The 10,510-nt window shown below is 36.6% G+C and overlaps 2 protein-coding genes across 7 annotated transcripts in view; one reads left to right on the forward strand and one right to left on the reverse strand.

Annotated features, from left to right (window-relative positions):
* sgms1b (sphingomyelin synthase 1b) overlaps positions 1–10,278 on the forward strand; it is a 72,889-nt gene extending 62,611 nt beyond the window's left edge. For all 5 annotated transcript variants that reach the window (XM_051673757.1, XM_051673754.1, XM_051673755.1 and 2 more), the window contains 4 exons: positions 543–660; positions 4,580–4,733; positions 4,923–5,089; positions 8,090–10,278. In XM_051673757.1, coding sequence (XP_051529717.1) covers positions 543–660; positions 4,580–4,733; positions 4,923–5,089; positions 8,090–8,263 — 613 coding nt within the window. In that variant the 3' untranslated portion in view covers positions 8,264–10,278. The remainder of the gene's footprint in view (positions 1–542; positions 661–4,579; positions 4,734–4,922; positions 5,090–8,089) is intronic.
* a1cf (apobec1 complementation factor) overlaps positions 1–10,510 on the reverse strand; it is a 259,844-nt gene that overhangs the window by 208,277 nt on the left and 41,057 nt on the right. The window lies entirely within an intron of this gene.

A 10,510-nucleotide genomic window follows, 5' to 3' on the forward strand; every position in this document is an offset into this window, starting at 1 on the left:
CTGTCGGTTCCGGTCGGTCTTGGTCCCTATTTGTCTGTGCTGGTGTTTTTCCCCATGGGGTTGTTTATGTTTGTTTTTGCCTTTTTGGTTGTATAAATAAATCCTTTTGTTTTTTTAACTCTGCGTTTGGGTCCTGCCTCTGCTGATTCTTGACACAACTATTAGTAAGCTACTTGACCAACTTCAGAATCTCACCGGAAATAGTAGCTCATCTGGGTATTTCTCGAGTACTGATTTATAAATAATTAGGATTTTGACATACTACCCCATTGGCATACTGTTTTTGAAATACTATATAGTAGGGAAATATGAATATTTGGATGGAGCTAATACTTATTTTTGCAATTTGTTTCTGTTCAGTGGCGCAGAAATTACACACTTCAGCTTTAAGTGTCCAAAAGTGTACTTTTTTGGGGGCCAGTGCACCTGGATATACTGTGTTTCATACCCCATATGTAAGATATCTATAGCTTGAGATTCCTCTGCTAATGTTTCAATGTGTTAGTAGCGATACAATAAACCACAATATATTCCTTTCACAGATCTATTATTATTCGACGGTTCTTTTTCATAGTCGGGACACTCTACCTCTACAGATGCATTACAATGTACATCACTACTCTTCCAGTGCCTGGCATGCACTTCAGATGCTCTCCCAAGGTAAAAAAACACAGTATTCTTAACACTTAACACTTTTTTGGCTATTAACCAACCTTATCCTTATCCTTAGGACAAATTATTTTTAGTTCATGTTGATTGCAGGCAGTTTTGTTGGTCAGTGAAGAACATATAATCAGTTCAGTCATTGCAACTCTCTGAACATTTTTTTAAAGTGCTGCCATGGATATTACAAGTTAGTTGTTTTGGTCTTGGCAGACTAGATCTGTTGCTGCTGGTGCTGCAGAGTAAGTACAAAAACTTTCTACTGCTAAAAACATACACAGACATGCTGTGTGGAGCATGTTAGACATGCTGCTGCTGCACAGTTAAGCCCAATGGATCATTTGGTTTTGACGTGAACACGTACAGTCAAACGCTCACCTTTTTGTGCGTGCATACACAGGCAGTTGGCGCATGTGCGCTACGACTGCTATGAGATTCTGGACTATTTCTCGTCAGGAGTTTAGACTCATAAAGATGTATTTACAGTCCTTCAGACTCGAGTTATACAAATGCAGGTGTCACCAGACCTCTTCGCACACAAGCTCTTGATGTGCACTTTGTTGTTTCTACCTTCGTCTCCTGACGTTTAGTGGCGATTAATGGCGGATGATCATTTTCTAGCACTTCTTTTTGACAGCAATGGTCAATCGGTGAGTGTTGCCACTTATTATTGTATATTGTGGACCAACTTATTGGTGCAAATAATTCCAGGCGCATGTGTATACCGCATGTTCAGAGTACGAAAATTCAGTGTTCGGTGTTAGAAAAATCTTGCTGCTCACGTTCAGTGCTCAAGCACTTTGCTGATGACGAAATTTACGTCAAGCGTCCTGTACGCAGACGCATAGCATTTGTGTCTGACAGAAATATACTTTGGGCTTTAGATGCATATGCCCTGAAGCAGATTTAGACAAGTGATGCTGAGGAGGAGGAGGGTTTCATTGAGGCCGGCTTACCAGCAAATGCTATACAAATAGAGAATTGAGGAAGTTGATTTGTCAACCGATTACATGTTGAAGGACCTATCTGCTGGCGCCATATACAGTTTTATGACTGAACCGAAAATCATTTGAAGTTCGGGTTCTGACAGGGTGATTCTCACAATGAAATGTCTGGGTCATATTTTACCCCAAAAAGAAAATGAAGCCTATTTTAAGCTTGTTAAGATTTGTTGAATTGTGGTATAACTATAGTGACAATTAACCATCTTTCCCTCAAAATTCTCAGTAATGTAATAATAAAAATAAAATCACATTCTCATTACTGTAATGTGATCAAATGAAAACCATCCTGCCTGGACACAATTATTTTTTTTAAAATTAAAATCTGCATAAATTATTTGCAGTACAACAAATTCTGCCATGATGTATACATTTGTTAAATTGAAATAATATCTAACAATTTTTTCTCGCATTACATTAAGTTGAACGAGACTTTTTCTGTATTGAAGTATTGAGAATTTGGTGGGAAAAGGTTGGTTAATTTCCATGAAATTCTCACTGCTAAAATTCTCAACGGTCCTAAAATGGGTTTCATTGTCTTTATGCAAAATATAAATATGACACAGACAGGTTCTTGATAGGTCTTGCCCATTTAAATGATTTACAGGAGGTAGGGAAATGACTTGTCATACCATGGATACGGTGCAGGATATTATTTGTTTATAAAATTAGCATTTTAGATTCTATGAACTTTTATCCCAAAACCTTTCCAGTTTACTCTGTGTAACAGGATAGATGAGGTGACCCATCCATGTTTTGAACAGTTGATGTGAATTATTTGTTTTAGTTTATAAATGTTCTGGGATCAGATTATTTTATTTTTATTTTTGTTTCAAATAGAATGAATGGGTAACTATGGTAACCAAGATTTGTTTTGGGGCCTCCATGCTGATAGTATCTTTGCTATGGCAAAAACTGCACCCACCGGAAGAATGACTAATTTTATTATGAAATTAAAGGATTGTTTAGAGTGTATCTGTCCTTTGTTGACATATTACAAGACCACGAGTGATCATTTCGCAACTGTGTCTGTGTGTGGGTGTTTGTGTGTGACTCAGTTGGGTGGATGGGAGGCGATGAGCACACACTAGCTACACAAGGCAGGAAATCTGCACCACAGGACATGTGAGAAACATTTATTATCGAGCCCAGCAACTTTTTCCACTCTTGTTAGAACCTGCTTTCCTGTTGAATTCAGTTGCTAACAGAAAGTGCAGACATAAACAGAGAGAAATTTATTTTCTAGAAGCCAGAGAATGTTGTTGTGTTGTGCCTCAAAGGGATTTTTTTTTTCTTTCTCAGCCTCGACATGGTCATATGGTAAGATTAGAGAACCAAAATGCTACAATTAAACAAACTGTATGAAAGGAATTAAAGGGATAGTTCACTTAAAGGGTTAGTTTACCCATAAAGGAAAATTCTCTGATAATAATAATGAAAATGAAATTCTCTGATCATTTACTCACCCTCATGCCATCACAGATGTATATGACTTTCTTTCTTTTGCAAAACACAAATGAAGGTTTTTAGAAGAATATTTCAGCTCTGAAGGTCCATTTAATTCAAGTGAATGGTGGCCAGAACTCTGAAGGTCCAAAAATCACATAAAGGCATCATAAAAGTAATCCATACGACTTTAATGTCTTCTGAAGCAATCCAAAACATAACTCCTTTTTTCACTATAAATCTTGACAGCAGTCTAGATGAAATCATGATCATGCCTAGAGACTGCAATGGCGAGATGTACAGTGAAAAAGGAGTTATCTTTTGGTTTGTTCTCGCCCAAAACCGATTGGGTCACTTCAGACAGCATTGATTAAACCACTGGCATCTTATGGATTAATTTTTAATGCCTTTGTGATATTTTGACCTTCAGAATTTGGGGCACCATTTACTTGCATTGTGACGACCAACAGAGCTGAAATATTTTTGTAAAAATCTTCATTTGTGTTCTGCAGAAGTAAGAAAGTCATGCACATCTGGGATGGCAAGAGGGTGAGTAAACGATAAGAGAATGTTCATTTTTGGGTGAACTATTGTTTTTTTAAATCTGTCATTATTTACTCACCATGTATTTCCAAACCCCTTTGCTTTTATTTATTTATTTATTTATTTATTTATTTATTTATTTTTCCATGGAACACAAAGGAGATTTTTTTTAAAGAATATTCACACAGCTCTTTCAACACAACAACCACATCTGTCAAGCTTCAAAAAGGACAAATACATAAAGCAGTTCATCTGACCAAAATTTTAGTTGTTATTCACTATAAGTAAGTGCACTAAATTAAAATAAGGCACTATGAAATGTAACTGTTGTTGAAAAAAAAAAGCTATGTAAACATTCTTAAAAATATATATTCAGGTCTCCTAAGCAACCAAATTGGCCCGGTTGCTAGGGAGGGTAGAGTCACATGGGGTAACCTCCTCGTGGTCGCTATAATGTGGTTTGTTCTCAGTGGGGCGCGTGGTGAATTGAGCGTGGTTGCCGCGGTGGATGGCGTGAAGCCTCCACACGCGCTATGTCTCCGTGGCAACGCGCTCAACAAGCCACGTGATAAGATGCACGGGTTGACTGTCTCAGACGTGGAGGCAACTGGGATTCGTCCTCCACCACCCGGACAGAAGCGAATCACTATGCGACCACGAGGACTTAGAGCGCATTGGGAATTGGGCATTCCAAATTGGGAGAAAAAGGGGAAAAATCCCCCCCCCCCAAAAAAAAAAAAAATATATATATATATATATATATATATATATATATATATATATATATATATCCTTTTGTGTTCCTTGGAAACAAATATTAGCACACAGATGAGGGGGAAAAAAAGTGTTATTTTAGGGTGAACTGTTCCTTTAAGGAATTAAAGGAGAATGTCATGTGCTGATACATGTCTTTGTTGTCTTGGCAGCTGTATGGTGACTGGGAATCTCAGATGCGGAGGGTGATGAAAATGATCGCAGGAGGCGGTTTAACCATCACTGGCTCTCATAACATGTGTGGAGACTACCTGTACAGCGGCCACACAGTCATGCTCACCATCATGTATCTCTTCATGAAAGAGTGTGAGTGAATTCTGCTGTTAGCCACACAGCCCCCTAGTGGATGATAACGGCACATGCTTTGATTATTCAGTCGCCCTGAAAAGTATTCGAACAATTAAGCCCCACTTAAATTAAAAATAAATAAATGTAAATAATAGGATATCAAAGTGGCATTTCTTTAAAAGAAAGATGTTTTCTTGTTTCTCACAGATTCTCCTAGAAGGTTCTGGTGGTACCACTGGGGCTGCTGGGTTCTCTGTGCAATAGGAATCTTCTGCATTCTACTTGCTCATGACCATTACACCATTGATGTTGTTGTGGCCTACTTCATCACCACACGCCTCTTCTGGTGGTACCACACTATGGCCAACCAACAAGTACGTCTGTTTGCCATTTTGTATCCATAAAGAGCCCTGTCAATAAACACTCAAAAATTGATTCTTGCTGCTTGTTAAAGGGACACTACGGAGAATTTCTCTTGTAACTTTTCATTTGAAACACCATTATTGAGCCATTATATATCATTACAATAATGATTTTACATTCAGAGCTGTTGGGTTCGATTTGGCTGGAAATGTAAGGCTTCTGTCATCCATCGTTTGTGTTTACATCATGTCCATAAACAAAGAAAATAAGGTTTTGCTACCATGGCGGCAGATATGCTGCTTACCTGCTTAGACTACCTAATTTATATATATACTTCTTATAGGACTTTCTTCTTTCTATCGTTGACTTGCTGAAGCTAGTCAAATCTGCTCTGATTTGGTACAGGCAATCACGAGTATTCCTCAGATCATCATATTAATCCACACAGACTGATATAAAAAACAAAATGTTTCTCTGCGGATAAGTAACAGTTTTATATTTTGACGACAGATGTCGACAAAGAGTCTAAAATTCCGTAGTGTACTTTTAAATTGAGTTTATTATAATGAGCTTGAAACAAAATGCTTGAATTTTTGTCACAACTTAATTTGTAATGGGAACAAGCCAAAATTTAAAAAATGTATGATGTAATGTATTTTAGTAATATAAAAAATATTTATAAAAGAATATACTGTGTGTATATATATATATATATATATATATATATATATATATATATATATATAGACACACACACACACACACACACTGTATACTGTATATTAGGGCTGAGAATCTATAAAAATGTTTGACTAATCACATAATTTTCTGTAATTAATCATGGTTAATTGCAATGAAATTATGGTACATGAAACATTACAACAAACATGAAAAAAATCATCATAAATATATTTACTTTATACTTGTTTATAATGTCCGGGACATGCATCACGTGTAATGAAATGCGCACTGCTCCACACAGTTAGTTTCTGTGCTAGGATGTGCAGTCATGTGTCGAGCGTGTACCTTCTGAAAGCATATATATGTCAAGTAGCCACAGAAAGTGGGGTAAAACATTTGTGAAGTTTCGCCCTTTGTACAAAGGAGCCTCTGTTTGTTACAGGCAGGCAGCCGATGCCCTCACCCAGCCCCCAACCCTAGTCCTAACCATATTGAGCCAGTAAGGCTGAGTAGCCTACCATAAACAAATTTTGCTGTTTTGGAAGGAAATTGGTACTTTAATTCAACAAAGTGGCTTTCAACTGCTCACAAAGTATAGTCAGGACATTATTGGTGTAAAAAGCAGCACCATCACTATTTGAAAAAAGTCATTTTTGATCAAATCTAGACAGGTCCCTTTCCAGCAGCCATCACTCCAACACCTTATCCTTGAGTAATCATGCTAAATTGATCATTTGGTACTAGAAAATCACTTGCCATTATATTAAACACTGCTGAAAGCTATTTGGTTCTTAAATGAAGCTTAACATTGTCTTTGTGTTTGTTTTTGAGTTGCCACAGTATGCAATAGACTGGCATGTCTTAAGGTCAATATTAGGTAAAAAAAATGGCAAAAAAGAAACTGCTTTCTCTAGAAACTCATCAGTCAGTCATTGTTTTGAGGAATGAAGGCTATACAATAATTGAAATTGGCAACAAACAAAAAAACTGAAGATTTCATACAAAGGTGTACACTACAGTCTTCAAAGACAAAGGACAACTGTCTCTAACAAGGACAGAAAGAGATGTGGAAGGCCAGATGTACAACTAAACAAGAGGATAAGTACATCAGAGTCTCTAGTTTGAGAAATAGACGCCTCACATGTCCTCATCTGACAGCTTCATTGAATTCTAACCGCTCAACACCAGTTTCATGTACAACAGTAAAGAGAAGACTCAGGGGTACAGGCCTTATGGGAAGAATTGCAAAGAAAAAGACACTTTTGAAACAGAAAAACAAAAAGAAAAGGTTAGAGTGGGTAAAGAAACACAGACATTGGACAACAGATAATTGGAAAAGAGTGTTATGATCTTAACCCCATTGAGATTTTGTGGGATCAGCTAGACTGTAAGGTGCGTGAGAAGTGCCCGACAAGACAGCCACATCTATAGCAAGTGCTACAGGAAGCGTGGGGTGAAATGTCACCTGAGTAACAAACTGACAGCTAGAATGCCAAGGATCTGCAAAGCTGTCATTGCTGCATGTGGAGGATTTTTTGATGAGAACTCTTTGAAGCAGTTTTTTTTTTTTTTTCAAATTGTAATAGTAATTTTTCACATTATTAATGTCCTGAAAACATTGTGATTATTTGAATGCCACTTGAATAAAAGTACCAATTTCTTTCCATAAGAGCAAAATTTGTACATTATTCCAAACTTTTGGCCACGAGAGTATATATATAATTTAGTGTGGGATATTGCCAGCCACCTCACAATACGATACGAATCGGCCCTAGATCCAAACACATGATAGAGGCCCTGTGTGTCCGTGAAAGAAGTTGTGAATTCTGCAGGCTCAGTTTTAAAGTCTCTCTCGTGCTTCATAGAAGCGTCAATGACGGCACTGAGGATTGAGCAGCGTTACAAAATCCATTCGAACTTTGATAGTTTTATTGCGATTTAATTGTGTCAAGTAGGCATAATTGAATTTAAGTTTGTACAACAAGACCTTAACAAATCTGTTCAAACAGAACAAATTATATTTTTATGCAATACAAAATTAGATTTTTTTTCACTGTATTTTGTATGACGTTAATTGATAATTCAGAATTATTCATTGCATTATTTTTTAAAACATCTGCTTAAGCGATTTTGCTTTCAAATTTTGCACAGTAAGGTGTGTGTATGTGTGTTTATATAATTATTTATTTTTGAAAAGGCTTCATTTAATTGTGTGGAAAAGTTTTCCTTACATTTTAATTAAACTCATTTGAAATTGATTGAATGTTTGAATTAGAATTTGAGTGAATATGTTCAATGTATTTCTAACCCTCTTCATCTGAATTTTTTAGGCACTAAAAGAGACATCCCAGACCAACTTTTTCACCCGCGTGTGGTGGTACAGATTTTTCCTGTACCTGGAAAAGAACGTTTCTGCCATCGTCCCTCGTAGCTATCAGAGGCCCTTTTCATGGCGATCGCTGCAATTGGGTCATGTGAAGTACACACGGATAGACTCAGACTGACCAGGAACATGTCCATGTGGACATTGGTCTCCGAAACATGCGCCCAAAGTGCCGGAACACAAAAACCTGAAGATGGTCTGAAATTGTAGCTAAACCCTTTAACACTTCGCCATGAGTCTCAGTCTAACAAAATAATCATCCAAAGCTTCTCTTTTCCTCACAGGACTGATTTTAGGATCTTGGATGTAAAGCTTATAATATACAGTTTGTATGGGGTTTAGGTTATAGGAATAGTTCTTACAAAAGCTATATTTGTGCCATTTAATCATGTTTTTCTAAACCTGGATGACTTCATTTCTTCAGTGGAATATCCTGGTCGCTCTTTTCAGTGCAGTTGCATTGAATGGCAATTGTGGCTTTCAAGCTTCAAAAAGGACACAAAAGCACCATAAAAGTTGCCCTATCTTTACCAAAGATATCATATGGCTTCATTATACTTGGAATATAGCACACAAATTGTATGGACCACTTTTATGATATTTTTATGCTACTTTTTCCCATTCTGGAGCTGGACGGCTTCAATCCTCAATTGTTTTCATTAAGAAAAAGAGCAGCCTGGATATTCTTTAAAAATTCACCTTTTGTGTTCCATGGAAGAGAGTCATATGATTTGGAATGACATGACGATAAGTAAATAAAGACAGAATTTTAACTTTTGGGTGAACTATTCCATTCACTTTAGGATAATGGTTTACATAAAACCAAGTCAAACATGGTCAGTGATGATAAGCAAGTTCTTTTGTTCTCTCTATTTGTGCTTTTGGGTTTGCATTTGACCATATCATCATCCTGCATCGCACAACAGGCCCCAAGAAATGAATCACACCAACAAATGCGTGTTCAGGTTCAAGACTGCAAAAGCCAGCAAACTAAATGCCAAGTTACTGCTTTGCCGAATAACTTGACGACATGTAGCCTAATTATGTTTGCCCCTGTTTACTGGCAGTAAGCCATATTTTCCAACTGTTTTTGTTAACTCAAATAGAAGCAATGCATTTTCAAATGGGTTTTGTAAAGCATTTAATTTTTCTAGTCATTTGCCTAATACGTGCCATCAGAGTAGGTTTTTATTAATCTGATTTTTATTTTTCAAACTACTGCTTTATTTTTTGTACTTAAAAAAGCTACAGAAGGCGAATATATGTTCAGATAATCTAACACTCCTCAGTGCCTTAATTGTTCGGATTGAACAGTGTTCTGGCGGTCATCTGTAATAATGTATTTATGTTTGTTGACAATGTCAGTGTTTTGGACTTGATCTGTTATATTCATGGTGGTCGTAACCACCATCTGCTGATCTCTAGTACTACATGCTTGAAAAATTCTCATTGTCACCTGAATGTAACAGTCCTGTTACTTTTCAAAGTGTCTTTCCATGACAGTGTCCTCAAAACTAATTCAGATGCCCTTAACATTTCTCTGTTGTAAATGTATTTATTTATGTTTTTGTTGCATTGTGTTTAGTATTTCACACTGTGGAATATGGAGTCTGTGTTGTCACATTGTTTCATTCATTCGGTGCTTTTGACTCTGAGTTCCAGGTCTCTGAGGAGGGGTGTGCTGGGTTGACTATGCACAGAGATTTGTTCGGAGCGGCCTTATAACTGTTCTTGTGTTGCTGTGTCTTGAATGACAAGAACGATGTGACCCAGCCTAAACTCTTCATGAGCCAGTGCAAATAATCTGTCGTGTTGACCACCCATTTCAACAAGCTGCTAATTGTGATTTACTGGTGGGAGGTGTACAGTATGTCCATTAACAAACAATTAAATTACAGTTATTAGCACAAAACGTCTTTGTTTCAGTTTTGTGTGTGTGTGTTGTTTTGTTACAATGTCCACAGAGGCACTTCCAGTCAAAAGTTTGGACAACAAACAACAACAAAAATTAGCACAAAATGGATTTGTATGTTTTGTGTGTCATATGTTTTGATGTTTTTTAGTGTTTTGTTTATTTATTTTTTCGTTTGTTTTTTCTTTCTTTCTTTGGACTTTGTAACAAAACAAAACAATGTAAATGACCAGTCAAAAGTTTGTACAACAAACAAAGAAATTACAAATATTAGAACAAAATGGCTTTGTTTCAGTTTTGTTTGTTTTGTTTTATAGGTTTTTGTTTTGTTTTGTTTTGTTTTTGGCTTTTGGCTTTTTTGTTTTGTTTTGGGTTTGTTTTTTTACAACGTCCACATGTACACTAACAGTCAAAAATTTGGACACGGATTATTATTACAATTTTTCAACAAAAAAA

This window comes from Myxocyprinus asiaticus, chromosome 36 (genome assembly GCF_019703515.2).
Source record: "Myxocyprinus asiaticus isolate MX2 ecotype Aquarium Trade chromosome 36, UBuf_Myxa_2, whole genome shotgun sequence".
In the NCBI taxonomy this organism is placed as follows: domain Eukaryota; kingdom Metazoa; phylum Chordata; class Actinopteri; order Cypriniformes; family Catostomidae; genus Myxocyprinus; species Myxocyprinus asiaticus.